Genomic DNA, 19,109 nt, shown 5'->3' on the forward strand with positions numbered 1-19,109 from the left:
ATCTTCCAAAGCTCAATGACCTTGGTTCAAGAGGCAGGATGACCTCACGCTGTTCTTCCATTCCTGTGGGCTTCCCATCTCCCAGTGTGATTTCTAGGTAAATGGGGCTTCCATTGTTTTGATTCTATCAGGCTTAATTTATATAGGTGACAGATAAATAGCTCGCCCACCTCCTGTCCGGTAGGGAACTGTTCCTTCCTTTGTTTGCCCTCATACTTTACAACAAATAAATGAATATCCATAATTCCTCCTAGTGTTAATACAGACCGTTCACAGTTATATTAATCACCATTATCTCAGAGGCTTTCAGCAAAGACCCCACTCTGTACACTCGTATAATACTGTACAGTCATAGTGTCCAATCAGCTGGTTCAGTTGCTTATCACTTGAGGCTCAGCCCCTCTGTATAGCCCAGTGAACCTTTGCAGTGGATTCTTCTGAAAAGTAAATCCCAGACCAAGCTTCTCTCTTGCCAGATGTAGTGGGCATGCTGTCTTCCTCCTCCCCCCTCAGCTTGTTAGTGTGACTTTGTTTCACCCCTTATTAGCTTGATGAGTCTGTTTACTACTTATATGTAAATTGAGGTAAACATATTTCTTTCTTTAGGCTAAACCTGCTTAACAACTCGCCCTGACCCATCTAGTTCACACACACTTTAGTTATAACTCCAGCATATATTCGTGTCTTAATACCCATCGTGTACGTACACCATGCAAGAATATTAATGATCAGTGAATTATTAGTTTTCAAATGATAACTCACAAGGCATATTTTGTACAAGATTACTAGCATAGTAGTGCAAGCTGTGAAGACGTGTGCTTAGTGTCACACTGTCCTCCCTCCAGTCCTGCCTCAAAACTCTCCTTTGCTGTAATGTGTATACAAATCTGGACACTAGTTAGGCTGCTGGTGTGCAGAGACCACTGCCCATCACCACCAGTATTGTCTTTGTTTCTTTGTACTCCCCTGTCTCTCTCCATCTGGTGTCTCTTGTCTTATTTCTAGATTGTAAGCTCTCTGGGGCGGGACAGAGATGGTGTATTTTTGTTCTGCGTCCATATTGCACCTAGCACAATGAACATAAGAATGGCCATACTGTGTCAGACCAATGGTCCAGCTAGCCCAGTATCCTGTCTTCTGACAGTGGCCAATGCCAGGTGCTCCAGAAGGAATGAACAGAACAGGTAATCAAGTGATCCATCTACTGTCACCCATTCCCAGCTTCTGGCAAACAGAAAAGGGCCCTGGTCCATGACTGGGGGACCTAGGTACTACAACCATACAAATAATAGGTAAAAATCAAACTCGTGATTAGTCACACAGGAGAACAGAATTGTCCATTGTTTGTTGGAAATGATGCAAACCCCTAGGACAATGCCCAGACACTGAAGGCAGCTCCGTGCTGAGGGCCCAGGCCTGGCTCAGAGACCCGGGTGCTCTGGGTAAGGGCCAAATGACAAACTGGAAGGCCAGGTTTGCAATCAAAGCTTTAATCATTTCAGATCCAAATGTCAGACTGAGGTAGAGTGGCTGCTTGGGGGCACCATCTCCCCTTGGCACAGGGCCTGGGTTCCCACCCACTGCTCTCCAGAAAGCAAAGATATCAGCCACATCCTCTCCTCATAGTAGCAGTTCTGTCGCTTCAGGAATTGGGGCGGGAGCAGGGAGGGGAGCCCTGGCCTGCGAGCTGGGCAGTGACTGCTATACAGAGGGATGCAGTCTAGAGAATCCCCAGGACCCCAGTCATACCAGGGCACTGGTACAGTGTGTGGGGGGGGGAGGGGGGGGCAAAGTGTGTCCAGCAGGAGGATGCAGGCACCTCCTCCCACGTACTCATTGGGTGGCAGTTTAGACAGCCACAGCATAGCAAGGGTTAAAGCTGCATTAGAAAATCAGAATTATGATGCGCTGAGTTGTCATATTGGAGGTTTTTCATTCAAACCAAATCTGCTGCTCCCCACCCCCTGGCATGGTCAGTTTCCATCGACTGGATGGTTGTGGGTGATCCACAGCAGAACAGGTTACCAGGGCAGGTGGGAATTTGCCCCTTTTGACAGATAGACACACGCACACGCACACACATCCTGCCAGAAGGGCCAGGGACTTGCATTATGGACTTCAGTCTGTGGGGAGGAAGATACCGCTCTGTGGGCACAGGACTCACAGGTTGACAGATGCATGCTGTCCTTGCCAACTGAGACATCCTGCTTCTGGGGCAGAGAGAGATGCACACAGAGTTCACCATGGATCGAGGTGGGGCAGGGAGCTGGAAGCAGACAGCAGGCGATCTACCACGGGCTAAACTTCAGGATGATGGACTCTCCATCCTGAGGCTGGTAATCAGAGATACCTACAAAAAAAGATAGCAGAGCACAAGTCAGAAGGAGCAGCCTGGGCACAGATTAAGGAACTCATGCAGCACAGCTGAATTAGGAGCAAGAGGCACTACCCCAGAGACAGTCGCTTCCTCGGGGTTTGGTACCACTCCTCAGGCAGGAGGCACTGAGAATGATTTCCTGGGTGTTGGCTCATGTACTTGGAGGACCTGCCTAAGGTGCTTATCCACCCCATCACTGTAGTGTCTGAAATGTCACAATCTCTAAAGTATTTATGCTCACATCACCCTGCAAGGCAGAGCTGTGCTATTATCCCCATTGTACAGGTGAGGAATTGAGGCACAGAGCAAATGAGTGACCAGCCCAAGAGAACTGAACCCTGGTCTCCTGAGTCCTAGCCTAGTGCTCTAACCATTGAACCATCCTTCTTGATGAGATGGAGCACAGGGTAGTAGCTGAGCCCCAAAGGGGCGACATCATGGAGTCACCATGGAAAAGAGGAGGGCCAACTCTGGGGGCATTGCCTCAACCATGGGAAGCAAGAGTTTGGCTGGCCAGCAGGGGTAAGATGGAAAGAGACTGTGCAGGGGAAACCCGAATAGCTTGGCAGACAGTAGCCCAGGCGTGTCAGTCCGCACAACTTCTGCCACCCAGGAGAGGAAGCTCAAGGAGTTCCACAGGTTGACTGTGCATTGTGTGAAAAAATGCTTCCTTTTGTTTGTTTTAAACCTGCCTATTAATTTCATTTGGTGACCCCAATTCTTGAGTTATGAGAAGGAGTAAATAACACTTCCTTATTTACTTTCTCCACACCAATCATGAATTTATAGACCTCTATCATATCGCCCCCTTAGTCATCTCTTTTCCAAGCTGAAAAATCCCTGTTTTATTAATCTCTTCTCATATAGCAGCCATTCCATACCCTTAATCATTTTTGTTCCCTTTTCTGAACATTTTAAAATATATCTTTTTTGAAGTGGGCAACCACATCTGCACTCAGTATTCAAGATGTGGGCGTACCATGGATTTATATAGAGGCAATATGATATTTTCTATCTTATTATCTATCCCTTTCTTAATGATTCCCAACATTCTGTTGGCTTTTTTGACTACCGCTGCACATTGAGTGAATGTTTTCAGAGAAAAGAAGAAAAGGAGTACTTGTGGCACCTTAGAGACTAACCAATTTATTTGAGCATGAGCTTTCGTGAGCTACAGCTCACTTCATCGGATGCATCGAAAGCTTATGCTCAAATAAATTGATTAGTCTCTAAGGTGCCACAAGTACTCCTTTTCTTTTTGCGAATACAGACTAACACGGCTGTTACTCTGAAACCTGTTTTCAGAGAACTATCCACAATGACTCCAAGATCTCTTTCTTGAGTGGTAACAGCTAATTTAGACCCCATAATTTTATATGTATAGTTGGGATTATGTTTTCCAATGTGCATTACTTTGCATTTATCAGCATTGAATTTCATCACCTCTCGCATACAGTGATCTTATCCTGCTGTCACTCCTGCTTATCCCTGGGGTGAGAGGGCACCAGGCCCAGTTTCTTTACTTCTTTCTCTGCACTCTGTTGTTGGTCTCATTTAGGCCATGGGCTCAGACATATTAATCAGTCATTTAGTCTTTGATCAGTGGAAGCTTTGGGCTGGTCTTGGCCCTCTTGGCTCCCCAGAGGGGCTGCTATCCATGCCAAAGCGAGAGAAGGGCCCCAGCACCAGAAAACCACAAACAAATGTGTCTGATAATTGGGAATAGAGAAGCCTGTAGCAAGAACAGGCCCAATTCCCCAGGGTCTTTTGGGACAGCACATAGGATCAGTCAATGAGCATCTCCCCAATGCAGCAGAGGTCACCATTTTTTGTTTAAAAAAATATTTCAAAGGAAAAATGGCCTTTTTTCAAAACAAACTTTTTTGTTTATTTTGTTTTTTGGCAAAATGCCCACCCTGAAACCCAGAAACTTGGGGGGGGTTGCTTTTTTATTGGAAAAACTGGAAAATTTCCAAGGATTTTTTTTTTAACGTTAAAGGTGAGTAATTGCTTATACACACCATTGACCCCACCCTGACTTCTGCAATCAAACAGAGACTCTGCAGGTGCCAGCACATGCTTGTCACTGTGTGTGACCTTCTGAGTGCTAGTGGCACCAAGGCCATCACACTGTGAATGCAAAACAGCCCCAACTCCAGCAGCTGGCAGCATCAGATCATCGCAACCTTACAGCTAGTCATTACCCCCTGACCTTATCATGGCAGTCTGGGAACCTTAAAGGTGTAAAACAGCGGTTCTCAACGTGTGAGTCACAACCCCAAAGTGGGTTGCGATCCCATTTTAATGGGGTTGCCATGGCGGGTGTTAGACTTGCTGGGGCCACAGGCCCAAGCCCAAGCTCAACTGCCCGGGACCAAAGCCTAAGCCTGAGGGCTTCAGCCCTTGGTGGTGGGGCTCAGGGTTATAGGCCCCACCCCCTGCCTGAGGCTGAAGCCCTTGGGCTATGGCTTTGGCCCTCCAGCCAGGGGTGGTGGGGCTTGGGGTTTGACTGTGCCCACCTCCCACCCTCCCTGCCCAAGGCAGGCTCAGGCTTCAGTCCCCTCTCTTGGAGTCATGTAGTAATTTTTGTTGTCAGAAAGGGGTCGCGATGCAATAATTTTGAGAACCGCTGGTGTGAAACATTTAAACATTTCACTGTGCTAATGACAAATCCCAAACCCGCCGAAGCTGACAGAACCCTTAGGGATGCTGGGTTTATTTTCATAGAAAAGCTGTTGTGCAACCTCTTATATCACGTACAACACCAGGAAGTGCGAGTGAAGCCACACAAATTCTCTGGGCTGCGACACAACCTGAACAACACACTTCTGTGGGTCCCGACTCGCCAGGCCCCTGGCTCTGTGTATTCGGAGGGGTGTGACCACACTTAGCCTTACACTTCACACTCTCACATTCCCTGTACAGTACCCTCCAGCCTGCTCATATTGCTCCTACCCGGTTCTATTCCCCTTCCAATCGCAACCTGCCCCCCGATCTCTCCCATCACACTACGGATGTGCTGAGCATGGGGGGCGGCGTCCTGGCTAAATTCATTCTGCTTGTTTCCTGAATGGGAAATGTGGACACTGGACGTTTCCCTTGGGATTTCCACAAAGGACCATGCCCCGGCTTAGCCAAATGTGCAGCACTACTGCTCCAGCAAAGACACTGCGAGTGCATTTCCCAGAGTGCCTTAGGGAAGGCCTCTCTTTGGACTGAGGTCTCAGTCAGCAGGCAGGCTTCTCTGGAGCACTTGGCTTCATCTGGGCAGGAGGCAGTGAGCTACTGGTGAGCCCACAGCCATGCTGAAGCTAAAGGCTGGCCAGTCTTGGCAATAGGGTGACTAGATGTCCTGATTTTATCGGGACAGTCCTGATTTTAGGGGACTTGTCCAGCGTCCTGACCTTACATCGATATTGGGATAGCTCCCGGCGCTCGCCCGCCGGCAGGAGCACCACGTGCTGCATGGGCGGGGCTTGCAGGCGCTGGGAGTGGGCAGAAAGCCCTCCGCCCCCACACCCGACCTGACCCGACCCGCGACCTTAGGAGCCAGAGGGACCTGCCTGCCGGATGCTTCGCGGGATGGGAGCCACCCCAGTTAAGCTCCGCCGGGACTCCCCACCTCGCCCCCTGGCAGGTCCCTCTGGCTCTTAGGATGGGGGGGCTCTGCAGGCTGCTCCTGCCTGCAAGCCCCGCTCCGCGGCTCTGGCAGCTCCCATTGGCGCTTTTCCCGGGCAATGGGAGCCACGGAGCTCGCGCTTGTGGCGGGTGCAGCACGTGGTGAGTCTGGAGACCCCCCCTCTCCGCTCTCACCCTAGGAGCCAGAGACCACCCAGCAGGGCTGGTGAGTGCAGCCAGGGAAGGGGGCAGGGTGTGATGGTGAGTGTCTGGGAGGTGTGTGTGGGGGGGATGCTGGGCTGTGAGGGTGTGAAGGGCGCTGGGCAGTGGGGGAGGTTTGTGTGTTTTGGGGTGCTAGACAGTGGGGGCCTACTGGTGGGTGCTGGGAAGTGGGGGAGATCTGTGTGTGTCAGGGCACTGGGCAGAGGGGGTCTGTGTGGGGCATTGTGTATTTGTGGTGGTGGGGCTGTGGGGAAGGGCAATGGGAGGGAGGAAGGGATGGAGGGGAAATCTGTGTGCATTGGGAAACTAGCGAGTGGGGGGTTCTGTGTGGGGTGCTGGGCAGCAGTGGTGGGGCCGTGGGCAGGGGAGCACTGGGTGGGGCGTGTGTGCGCACAGCACTCTGCATTTGTGGTGGAAGGGTTGTAGCTGGGCTCTGGGCATAGTGGATCCAGGGGGGCTAGGCAGGGGAGCTGTGTGGCGCAGCGTGGGCCCATCCCCAACAGGAAGGGGCACGCTGGTAGCACAGGGCCAGGCGGACCAGTGTGCCTCTGGCTCTGGTCGGGGCTGTGCACCTGTGTCTGCCTCTTCCCACCCACACCCTCACTCACCCAGTGTGTCCTGATATTTCTCTCTTGCGATCCGGTTACCCTACTAGGCAATGAGGCTAGCTGAGGTCTAGGATTGGCAAGTGGGGCCCATGCCGATTAGGACCTTAGTCCCCCAGTTACAGGGACTGCGGGCAGCAGCTGCCTCCCTCTTCCCACTGTAGGGCAGAGGCCTTATACGATGCTTGCTGGGTGGGAGGCTCTGCGGGGCTTGACCCTATGTCTGCGGGATGGCCGATATCTCCATGCCACTACCCAGCAGCTATGATAGAGCCCTCACAGCAGGCTAGACTGACAGCTTCTTTTCTGGCCTTTGATTGGTCCGGGTCCCCCAGATAAGCCCAGGAGGAGTTCCAGGAAGTGTCATGCAACAAGGTGGGCTCCCCTGCCAGCGGTAGTGACAGACCTGCCCCTTGGCTCTGACTCCTGCTCTGGTTTCTGACACCAGCTCTGACCTTTGGTGCTGTTCCTGGATGCTGACCACCCTGCTCCAACCGCTAGGCCTGACTGCCCGAGCCCTAGTCATGACACCAGGGCCCTCAAGGCCACCATGTGTTCCTTTATCTTCTCCCAGGCCCTTCCTGTGCCACCGGCCTAGAGGGATCTGGCCCACCTTGCTGAGATGCAGTCAGCCTATTTAGGTTCCCTTAAGAAGTATTATTGCGTCTCAAGCCACCTGCATAGCTACCTGCCCCTACACAGCCAGTCTGCTTCATGTCTGCCCCTGGGATATAAGTCACTGGTGATGTCAGGCACTATATACAGGATGGGTGGGCTTAAGGAGCCCTCTGAAAAGAGCCAATGGTGTGCTCTGTAACTGTCTTCAGTAGTGCAGCCCACGGGTCACTGAGGGTGGGATCTGTTGATGATGCATGAGCTAGAATGGAATCCACCTCCCTCCCCAGTGCCAGGTGTGCTGCAGTGCTAACAGCAGTAACAAAGCAACCACATGCATCTCTAAAGTGGGCTGATCTGGCTGGGACACCGGGCAGGTCTAGCTTGCAATCCAAGGTGCGACAGCAGCTCAGGCAGACCTATCCTTCCTAGTTTTACCTGCACTTGCATTGCTACAAACAGTGCAGTGTAGATGCGGTGGCATGGGCTTCAGCACAGACTCTCTAAGCCAGCCTGGACCCCTGGGTACCTGCTCACAGTGCTGCTGCCCATGGCACTGCGTCTACACGGCTCTGTGTAGCAACGCTGCCACGGCTATGTCTACCTGAGCTGCAGACAGCACAGACCTACCCGCACACCAGCTAGATTCCCCATTGCCTGGCACCTCATGTAGCCCAAAAACAGCTGTGCACAAAGCCACCGAACCAGATGGCTCAACTTGCCTCCAGCAGCAACTGTGCAGAGGGGTAGGTGACAGCACAAGGTGCTGGACAGTGGGACATCAGACCCACAGGTAGCAGCTCTGCCAAGCAAGAGTGTACCACTTTAAAGCCACATTTTAGGCACTTTATCACTGCGATCCCTTTGGCAGCTGCACATAATCCCTCCACAGGATTTATTCACCATCTGGAGATATGGGACTAAATCCAGCCCTGGGGGATGCAGCTCTCACTGAAGTAATGGGAATTGCACCCACTTACACCAGCCTGAATTTGGCCCCTAGGGTTTGGGTGATGCATGGAAAAGCCTTTCTTGAAGCAGGTATATCCCTGAAAGAATGCTGAGGCCTGGGAAGAGGGGTGGAACCAGGCCAGCAGGTCCATTTCTTACAACACTCTCCCTTTCCATGCCCAAAGCTTTACCCCTCTGCCAGGAATTCATTGCCCTTCATAGCCATGTGAGCAAACAGCCCCTGCCTGTGTTCTTTAGAGCAGCTTTTGGTGCATCGCAGCAGCAGCAGCTAGACAGAATATTCCAGGCGTGCCGGGGGGGGGGGGGCTGCAAAGGGCACTGAGGGGGCCCCAAGCACACACTGACCACATGAGGTGCCAGGCTGCACTGTTTCCCACGTGCTATTTCCCTCACCTTTCTGAAGACTGGTGTCTGGGGCCTGGAGAAGCTGCCAGTATCTCCGCTCTCCATTGCTGGCTTTCACCCCCATCACTGCAGTTAACAATGGCCCATGCAGGGTGTTCTGGGTTTCAAACCTAGAGTTGGAGGGGAAGGAGAAGAGGGGACGTGACCTCCAGGCAGAGCAGAGAACAGATTGTTTCCACTTTGGTTCCACTCAGGCAGCAGCTGCAGCGTGTCCCCACATCAGGGCCCTTGCTCAAGGACTGATGGGCTAGGAGCACAGTCCTGACCACACATAGCTGCACCTGGAGCCAAACCTCCTGTCACAGGGAAGTGCTGGGTGTAGCCCCCACCTATACTAACTAGCTGCCTTCCCACTGGTGGGATAAAAGACCAACAAGCAGCGATGCAGACAGGCTCCTGCAGGAGATCCTGGGCCAGAGAATGGAGCTGGAAGGGAACTTGACACACCAGCCAGGGGAGAGACCTGTTGGGGATCCCTGGGGTGCTGGCAGCAGCAGAAGCCTCGGAGGCAGAGGCCTTAGGAGGCATCAGATAGAATCATAGAATCATAAAATATCAGGGTTGGAAGGGACCTCAGGAGGTCATCTAGTCCAACCCCCTGCTCAAAGCAGGACCAATCCTCAACTAAATCATCCCTGCCAGGGCTTTGTCAAGCCTGACCTTAAAAACTTCTAAGGGAGGAGATTCCACCACCTCCCTAGGTAACCCATTCCAGTGCTTCACCACCCTCCTAGTGAAGAAGTTTTTCCTAATATCCAACCTAAACCTCCCCCACTGCAACTTGAGACCATTACTCCTTGTCCTGTCCTCTTCTACCACTGAGAACAGTCTAGATCCATCCTCTTTGGAACCCCGTCTCAGGTAGTTGAAAGCAGCTATCAAATCCCCACTCATTCTTCTCTTCCACAGACTAAACAATCCCAGTTCCCTCAGCCTCTCCTCATAAGTCATGTGTTCCAGTTCCCTAATCATTTTTGTTGACCTCCGCTGGACGATTTCCAATTTTTTCACATCCTTCTTGTAGTGTGCGGCCCAAAACTGGACACAGTACTCCAGATGAGGCCTCACCAATGCCGAATAGAGGGGAACGATCACGTCCCTCGATCTGCTGGCAATGCCCCTACTTATACAGCCCAAAATGCCATTGGCCTTCTTGGCAACAAGGGCACACTGTTGACTCATATTCAGCTTCTCGTCCACTGTAACCCCTAGGTCCTTTTCTGCAGAACTGCTGCCTAGCCGTTCGGTCCCTAGTCTGTAGAGGTGCATGGGATTCTTCCATCCTAAGTGCAGGACTCTGCACTTGTCCTTGTTGAACCTCATCAGATTTCTTTTGGCCCAATCCTCCAATTTGTCTAGGGCCCTCTGTATCCTATCCCTCCCCTCCAATGTATCTACCTCTCCTCCCAGTTTAGTGTCATCTGCAAACTTGCTGAGGGTGCAATCCACGCCATCCTCCAGATCATTAATTAAGATATTGAATAAAACCGGCCCAAGGACGGACCCTTGGGGCACTCCACTTGATCCTGGCTGCCAGCTAGACATGGAGCCATTGATCACTACCCGTTGAGCCTGACAATCTAGCCAGCTTTCTCTCCACCTTATAGTCTATTTATCCATCCCATACTTCTTTAACTTGCTGGCAAGAATACTGTGGGAGACCGTGTCAAAAGCTTTGCTAAAGTCAAGGAATAACACGTCCACTGCTTTCCCCTCATCCACAGAGCCAGCAATTGGATTAGTCAGGCATAACTTGCCCTTGGTGAATCCATGCTGACTGTTCCTGATCACTTTCCTCTCCTCTAAGTGCTTCAGAATTGATTCCTTGAGGACCTGCTCCATGACTTTTCCAGGGACTGAGGTGAGGCTGACTGGCCTGTAGTTCCCCAGATCCTCCTTCTTTCCTTTTTTAAAGATGGGCACTACATTAGCCTTTTTCCAGTCATCCGGGACTTCCCCCGCTCACCATGAGTTTTCAAAGATAATGGCCAATGGCTCTGCAATCACATCCGCCAACTCCTTTAGCACTCTCGGATGCAGCACATCCGACCCCATGGACTTGTGCTCGTCCAGCTTTTCTAAATAATCCTGAACCAGTTCTTTCTCCACAGAGGGCTGGTCAGCTCCTCCCCATGCTGTGCTGCCCAGTGCAGTAATCTGGGAGCTGACCTTGTTTGTGAAGACAGAGGCAAAAAAATCACTGAGTACATTAGCTTTTTCCACATCCTCTGTCACTAGGTTGCCTCCCTCATTCAGTAAAGGGCCCACATTTTCCTTGACTTTCTTCTTGTTCCTAACATACCTGAAGAAACCCTTCTTGTTACTCTTAACATCTCTTGCTAGCTGCAACTCCAAGTGTGATTTGGCCTTCCTGATTTCACTCCTGCATGCCTGAGCAATATTTTTATACTCTTCCCTGGTCATTTGTCCAATCTTCCACTTCTTGTAAGCTTCTTACAAGATGGCAGGGCCTGATTCACCCGTCTGGACTGATGTTGCACTGAGTTTATGTGAACAATAAATCCCCCCCTTGGAGAAGGGATTGAAACGCTGACACTGGAGGAAGCTTCCCCAATGTGCTGGCTTGTGAGCTGGGCTGCTGGCTAGCACAAGAGTGGGGAAACTGAGGCAGATGCCAGGTTTGGGGAGACCCTGTTAATCTCCCTTTAGGATCATCCCACTTGTACAGACCTTCCCCACATACCCAGTAGATCCCTGCAGAAACTACAGCCTATTCGAACACAGAGGGGTTGTTTCATAGTGACGGATGTCCCAGAACTGTCATAAGAATCTGACACCTGGTAACTGTCTGGAATCCCTGAGGGAGCCTGGAAAACCCAGACCAGGTCCAGGAGGAGGACGGGACACTCGTGTTGTTACTGAACTAACGGCATGTTGCACCGAAAGGTCTCACAGCACTTCACGGCAGGTTGGTGGGTGTGATCATCCCCATGTTACGGGGTGGGGCGGGGAGAACTGAGGCACAGAGAGGGGCAGCAACTTATCCAAGGACATGCAGTGAATGAGTGTCAGAGCCAGGAACAGAACCCAGGAGCTCTGCCTTATAGGCCTGGGCCCTGGGCCACTCTTCCTAGCATTAGTCCTGGGGTTGTGCAGGCAGATTCCCTGCTAGCATTGTGGGTGGGCATGCCCTGGACTGCCTCCCCCGCAGTTTAGGAGGCAGCACGCTCCTCTTTCCAGGCCTGCCCTGCAGCCAGGCCTCCCCATCAGTCTGTTCCCAGCACAAGCAGGAGGCTCTCACGTGAACTGCCCAGGGCCCTGCTCTGCAGCAGTTCTCAGCAAGTCCAGGAGGGAGGACCCAAAGGGCATCTGGATGGAGTGGTTGTACAGTGTCTCAGGGCTCGGAGGGTGCTCCACAGCCAGGTGAACGGTGATCATCTTGGTCCCCAGAATTACTGTCCTGGATCCCGGGCACCTGGTGTCTCGCTCCAAAGTGTCTGAGAAAGAGGGAGAGGCTGTCAGAAGCACCAATAGTCATGCAGACCCCTGTGGGGAGCCCTAGCGTGACAACTTGCTGTCCTAGTCCTCCCTCCTTCTCAGGGCATGTTTGCTGGGCTCCTGGGATTTTTCCACCCTAGCCTTTCCTCAAAGGCCCCCATTGCAGTGACTGTAACTCCAGGCTCCCCCCTTCCCTTCCTCTTGGTGGGATCTGCCACTAGGCATGGGACCCAGGGCCCCCAAACCCTGCCCCTCACTCTAGCATCCCTGTCTTTCCTGTTACCTTGCTCTGCCCGGCACTCCATGGTGGCGATGTCCAGGTAGCTCTTGCCATCCAGCACGGGCAGCAGCTGGGACATGATCATGGGGTTCTGGAAGTGACCCTGTTCCAGGCTCCCCAGCAGGGCATCCATGCCTTTGGAACACTCTGGCTTCTTGCTCATCCCGGTGGCAATCAAGAGCTAACATGAAGGGTTCAAAGGAAGGGAGAGAAGCCTTATTTCAAACATCTGACCCCCCTGCTTCAAAGCCAATTGCAGGGGAAAGTGAACCATCTGGTGTGCAGGATGAGGTCCAGCTGCCACAGAGCCCCTCCCTCTGCACTCTTTATTCAACCCTGGCACAGGACTCGGTGCTGAAGGAGAAACAGTCCCACACACGGCACCCCCTGCAAGGCAGCTACTTTCCTTCATGCAAGTTGGGTGGGCCGACACCTGCTCAGTTTGCTCCCACCCAGGGCAGAATGTGGGGCCAGGATAAAATGGAGCATACTGCTGTAAGAGGAAGGGAAGGGTAGTAACACCTGCAGGGGTGAAGTGTCAGCAGCCTGACACAGCTTAACATGTGGGGGCAGATAGTCGGGGGCTTGGGGTGGTGTTGTCCCTGGGGTCAGTGACTGGCCCACGTGCGCCAAACACGCTTACAGCTAAATAACGCTGCTGATCATTAAGTTTATGATTTAGTCAAGGGTATTTTTAGTAAAAGTCATGGACAGGTCACGGGCAATAAACAAAAATTCACAGCCCATGACCTCTCCATGACTTGTGCTATAAATACCCCTGACTAAATCTTAGCTGGCGGCCAGCTGGGGGGGAGGGGGGCAGGCACTGCTCTGGATGGGGAAGCTGGGGGATCACTGCTGGGTGGGGGGCTCAGGGGTCAGAGGCACCAGCACCAGCTGCAGCTGCTCCCACAGCCCCTGGGATTACTGTTCAGGCGGTCCCCAGGGCCAGCTGCACTGGCTGCTGCTCAGGTGGTCCCTGGGGCCAGCTGCTTGGGCAGCCCTGGATTCTGCCACACCAGCCACTGCAGAAGTCACAGAGGTTGCAGAAAGTCATGGAATCCATGATTTCTGCAACCTCTGTGAAAGACACAGAGCCCTAATCATCATCATGCTGAGGAGTGCTTTCCATTAAAGAAGCAATGCCAAATAATTTTGGCCTGGCACTCAGAAAAGATTCAGATAAATCAGGTTTTCAATTTCACCCCTTCTCACCCTATGTTAGAAACTCAGAGAGGCTGGCCATGCGCTAGTGCAGGAGAACCAGGAACCACAACCGACCAACTATATTTGGAAGATATTTTTGTTCAATATCTTCATAAATGATCTGGAGGATGGTGTGGATTGCACTCTCAGTAAATTTGCGGATGATACTAAACTGGGAGGAGAGGTAGATACGCTGGAGGGGAGGGATAGGATACAGAAGGACCTAGACAAATTGGAGGATTGGGCCAAAAGAAATCTGATGAGGTTCAATAAGGATAAGTGCAGGGTCCTGCACTTAGGACGGAAGAACCCAATGCACAGCTACAGACTAGGGACCGAATGGCTAGGCAGCAGTTCTGCGGAAAAGGACCTAGGGGTGACAGTGGACGAGAAGCTGGATATGAGTCAGCAGTGTGCCCTTGTTGCCAAGAAGGCCAATGGCATTTTGGGCTGTATAAGTAGGGGCATTGCCAGCAGATCGAGGGACGTGATCATCCCCCTCTATTCGACATTGGTGAGGCCTCATCTGGAGTACTGTGTCCAGTTTTGGGCCCCACACTACAAGAAGGATGTGGATAAATTGGAGAGAGTCCAGCGAAGGGCAACAAAAATGATTAGGGGTCTGGAACACATGACTTATGAGGAGAGGCTGAGGGAACTGGGATTGTTTAGTCTGCAGAAGAGAAGAATGAGGGGGGATTTGATAGCTGCTTTCAACTACCTGAGAGGTAGTTCCAGAGAGGATGGTTCTAGACTATTCTCAGTGGTAGAAGAGGACAGGACAAGGAGTAATGGTCTCAAGTTGCAGTGGGGGAGGTTTAGGTTGGATATTAGGAAAAACTTCTTCACTAGGAGGGTGGTGAAACACTGGAATGCATTACCTAGGGAGGTGGTAGAATCTCCTTCCTTAGAAGTTTTTAAGGTCAGGCTTGACAAAGCTCTGGCTGGGATGATTTAATTGGGGATTGGTCCTGCTTTGAGCAGGGGGTTGGACTAGATGACCTCCTGAGGACCCTTCCAACCCTGATATTCTATGATTCTATGAACTAGTTTTTCTATCTGAGCTGAGCCAAGTACAAAAAGCAAATGAACGGATGAGACATAAAACCAAGGCCCTTTCTGCTTGTGGCCCTCATGCATTGACTGGCACTTTTTCTCAGAGTGGAAGCTGTTAACTCCAGTGTCTTCAAATTCCAACATGGGATCATTCTTCCCCCTCCAGGATCAGCTGAAATTGTTCTTAATTTCCTATCCTAAGTGACTGTGCAGTGATGATGGACATTGCTAAAGCGCAGCTCCCTTCCACCCCAGAGGTGGCTGCCTTCCAGCAAGGAGTGAGGCTAAGAGATCTCAGAAACCTAGCTAGCCTGGTGATAAAGACTGGATTTGATTTGCTGACCTCTGTCAGTTTTATGGTACTAAATCAGGCAAGGACATTGGGAAAAAAACCTACCTCAGCCAGATGCTAATGTAGATCAGGAATAACTCCACTGAAGCAGAACATCAGTGTGAAATCTGACCCAGACCCTATGTTTTTAGATGGACAATGTCCCTTTAAGACAGATTGTACTCTGTACGGTAAGAAGATGGGGGCAGGGCAGAGGTCATGCTGATGGACAAGCATGTGACCTGGAGTATGTCTACACTGCACACTAAGCCCAGCTCTGACTCAGGTTTGAGCCCAAGCCCCCCCTTCATCCACACACAAATCAGTCTGACTTTGGTCAGCAAGTGCTCAGGGCCCAGGTCCTAGAACATTGCTGAGGGGTGGGTCAGCACCCGAGTCCTGCTGCAACTTGGGTCCAACCCCTGTCACTTTGCAGTGTGGATGGCGCTCAAGCCATAGACACCAGTCAGAAGGTCCGTGTAGTGCAGCATGGACGTATTAGCACAGCTGAGATCCAAGTCCAGCAACAGTAAACCCAAGTTCACAAAGCCGTGTGAACGTTCAAGCATGGACTTGGAAACACTGAGGGTACAGCTACACAGCCTGCCTCAGAGCCTGGGTCGGCTGACTTGGGCTTGCAGGATATGCGCTACAGGGCTGACAATAGCTGTGTAGACGTGCAGCTCAGGCTGGAGCCTGGGCTCTCAGACCCAACCCCCTTACCAGGTTTCAGAGTTCGGGTTCCAGTGCAACCAAACGTCCATGCTGCCTGCAGGGTGAGCCAAGTCAGCTGACCCAGGCTCTGAGACTCGGTGCCACAGTCCTTCTTTGCAGTGTGGATGACCCACAGGCTTCGTGTGCAGTGCAGACGTATCCTCAGAGGGCTCCCCCAGAAGAAGGGGCTACGCTACGGTGGCATCTCCCCTCCATGCCACCCTGGGAAGCTGGCAATGCTGGGATCCTGCAAACCATGCAGGAGGAGGATGTGCTCCAGAGACCCGCTCTGCCCACCTGCATGGCCAGTGGGCTACTGAAGATGTTGCCAAAGGTGCCCTTGGTGGTCTGAGCCTGGAGAATACTGCCCGTCACTCTCTGGATAGCCAGGTTGATTGCTGCCACTAGCCTGGGCTCGTAGAGGTTGGCCTGCTCCAGGCAGGTGAAGGCCAAGCCTGCCATGGCCTTCGTGTCTGTGTGAGGAAGAGCAGGAGAAGGGGTTACAAGGAGAAACACCCCTGCCCAAGTTACTTCAGTGGAGCTATGGCCCTGTGTGGCTGGAGTGCAGAGCTGAGAATGGGAGAACTCAAACCCCTCTCAGGGGGAGCTGACTTTCATGTACCTCCCAAGGGAGATGCAAAGGCTGTGCTGTCTCCAGCCATGGCAGGAAGGCCGGCAAGCCTGGGGGGCTGGCACAGAGGACCATTCTGACAAGTACGTACCCATGGAGAGCTTGACGCCATGCGTGAACTTGTTGTGCTTCTCAGCATTGAGGAGCTTCTGGATCACATGGGTGTCAATCTTCTTGCCATGGACACACAGGGCCAAGACCCCCAGGCTGTACTGGTAGTAACTGGTGATGGGACGGCCATTCCCTTTGAAAGCTGTGAGCAGGAGAAAGGAATCAGGAGGAAGAAAGCAGCTTGTGCTCTCCTCCCCCCAGCACAAGCCATCCTTCCCCCTCCATGCCCCAGGACTCTGCACCAGGGACTCTCCTCATCGCACCCCATTGGATGGAACCAACACAGCAAGCTTGTAATCCAAGCCACTGCCCCCCTTCAACTCCCACTCAGTGCATACAGAGTTGAGGGTGGGGGTGAGAATTGGATGGACAGATGCTTCCTGGTGTTCTCAGCGTGACTCTCTGTTGTGAATGGCCCAGGAGGGGTATTGCTGCTGGGTCTGAGCTGTGAGCAGAGAATGAGGGTTCCACTGACAGCCATTCTCTGGCAGGGACACTGAGCTAGGAAGTGGCCCAGAGATGCTGCACGCCACCCCAGGCAGCTTCCTGCCACGCTCTGCAGTAACCCTCGGTGCTAGCCCCGAGCAGCACCCTCTTACCTATCTGCTCCTTCTCCTTGTGCAGATGGTACTTCAGCTGGGTCACCAGCTGCCTCCCCAGGAGCGTGTCCATGTCCTGGCAGGCAGCCCGCAGTGCTAGGAGGTACAGAGCCAGGCGGCCCGTGTTGGGCTGCTTCTGCTGGCCACCTGCTACAGAGCTGAGGTGACAACACAAGCCAAATACTCACCACATGGCTCCTCCTTCCCACATGTCCCCCCCCCCCCGATCCCCCCCCCCACCGGCTGAGGGGAACTGCGTCCCCAGGGGCAGCAAACACCAGCTCTAGGACAGCTCTGAAGATCCTTAGCAGAGTTTGGGGCCTGATTGACCATAACCTTGTGCTTTTGTGTACCTGACAGGAGCCTGTAAATGCATCCAGCCCCACGCCAGCTGTAAATCAGCAGAGAGCTATGCCTACCCTCATACTGTCCGGGTACCTCCCCTGGCACATCAATGCAGCCGGGGCACTGGATCCTGGGGCAAGCCTAGGAGGTCAACACACACAAGTGAGCAGAAAGCCAGCCCCTTTGAGAGGAGTCCATGACAGGAAGAAGATGGGCTTTGTGGAGGGCAGGGGAAAAGCTTGTTCATCTGGGATGCCTTTGCCCCAGGGTGCTCCTGCAAGTGGCAAGATACAGAGGGGCCCTGCTCCTTGCGCCACTCCTGATGGTGGGATTTGGGCTCCATTGGCCGTACCTGCTGGTGCTGGGCTGGAAGACATCCTTCAGCCTCTGGAGGTACTGGGCTTCTTTCTTCAGGCTGTGGTCAGCAGAAAGACGAAGGGCCACATACACACTGGGGTTCAGCTCCTCTGATAGATCCTGGCTGAGTCTCAAGAGCTCCATGTTCAGGCATTTGATCAGAGCAGAATTTCCCCTGGGGATTTCTTGGATAAAAACAAAGGAAGGAAGAATGGAAGGAGAGAATGAATGCCATGGAACAGAGAGTAAAAGGTAGGCAGCTGTGTGAGAAAAACAGCAAGTCTGTAACACTCAGAGAGTATCATCCGTAGATCTCAAATTGCTTCACAAAGCAAAGTCCCCCTTTAGGAAACTGAGGCACAGAGAAGGGGAAATGACTTGTCTGAAGTCCCACAACAAATCATGCAGAGCCAGGAAGAATCATAGAATCATAGAATATCAGGGTTGGAAGGGACCTCAGGAGGTCATCTAGTCCAACCCCCTGCTCAAAGCAGGACCAATCCCCAACTAAATCATCCCAGCCAGGGCTTTGTCAAGCCTGACCTTAAAGAGAACTGAGGTCTCCCAGCAAGGAGACCAGTGCCTGTCCATTGCTTCCCATATACCATGATTAATAAAAACAGCCTTATAGGAGATGAGATGTTGCTATATTTTCCATTAGATGCAATTTGGATAATGTGACACAAGGCCAGAAAGGGTTAAGCAGCTCATAGGCTAAATGATCCTAATTTAACCTTTAGAGACATGTTTAAAAAGTATGTAAATGGTATGTAGGGCCATTTCATGTTAAATAGACTAGCGCTTTGAAATGCAAACCTGTATGGTTAGAGAATTAGAGGTAATACTAATTGTATGTATTTACTTATATCTTGTTAGATGTTAACCATGTAAACAGATGGTTCAGGTCTGTTACTATACTATTGATTCAGAGATCAAAAGGGAATATTAGCATTTAGATGAAACCTGAATGTAATAATTTCATTGTCTATATTTCTCTTTGAAGTTTGTAGTAAACTGTCTATGCACGGCTTAATGGATAATTACCTTATGCTGATGAATGAAACTAGTTACCTGTGTATACATAGGAAATAGGTAATTCTATTTCTAAGCAACTATTCTTCACCCAAGGAATATCTGCAGTCAAGAGACTATCATAGTCTGCCAGTGGTCTATAAAAGAATGCTTGGGCCCTGATCCTGTTACCTC

At 51.7% G+C, this 19,109-nt stretch overlaps 1 protein-coding gene across 6 annotated transcripts in view; it reads right to left on the reverse strand.

The window, feature by feature from the left end:
• Window positions 1-1,474: 1,474 nt before the first annotated feature.
• TCN2 (transcobalamin 2) overlaps window positions 1,475-19,109 on the reverse strand; it is a 36,158-nt gene continuing 18,523 nt past the window's right edge. For all 6 annotated transcript variants that reach the window (XM_048821392.2, XM_048821391.2, XM_048821393.2 and 3 more), the window contains 8 exons: window positions 17,899-18,088; window positions 17,202-17,359; window positions 16,583-16,744; window positions 16,158-16,333; window positions 12,557-12,734; window positions 12,077-12,272; window positions 8,803-8,924; window positions 1,475-2,350 (listed from right to left, as the gene is read on the reverse strand). In XM_048821392.2, coding sequence (XP_048677349.1) covers window positions 2,289-2,350; window positions 8,803-8,924; window positions 12,077-12,272; window positions 12,557-12,734; window positions 16,158-16,333; window positions 16,583-16,744; window positions 17,202-17,359; window positions 17,899-18,088 — 1,244 coding nt within the window. In that variant the 3' untranslated portion in view covers window positions 1,475-2,288. The remainder of the gene's footprint in view (window positions 2,351-8,802; window positions 8,925-12,076; window positions 12,273-12,556; window positions 12,735-16,157; window positions 16,334-16,582; window positions 16,745-17,201; window positions 17,360-17,898; window positions 18,089-19,109) is intronic.

This window comes from Caretta caretta, chromosome 15, assembly GCF_965140235.1.
Source record: "Caretta caretta isolate rCarCar2 chromosome 15, rCarCar1.hap1, whole genome shotgun sequence".
Taxonomy (NCBI): Eukaryota; Metazoa; Chordata; order Testudines; family Cheloniidae; genus Caretta; species Caretta caretta.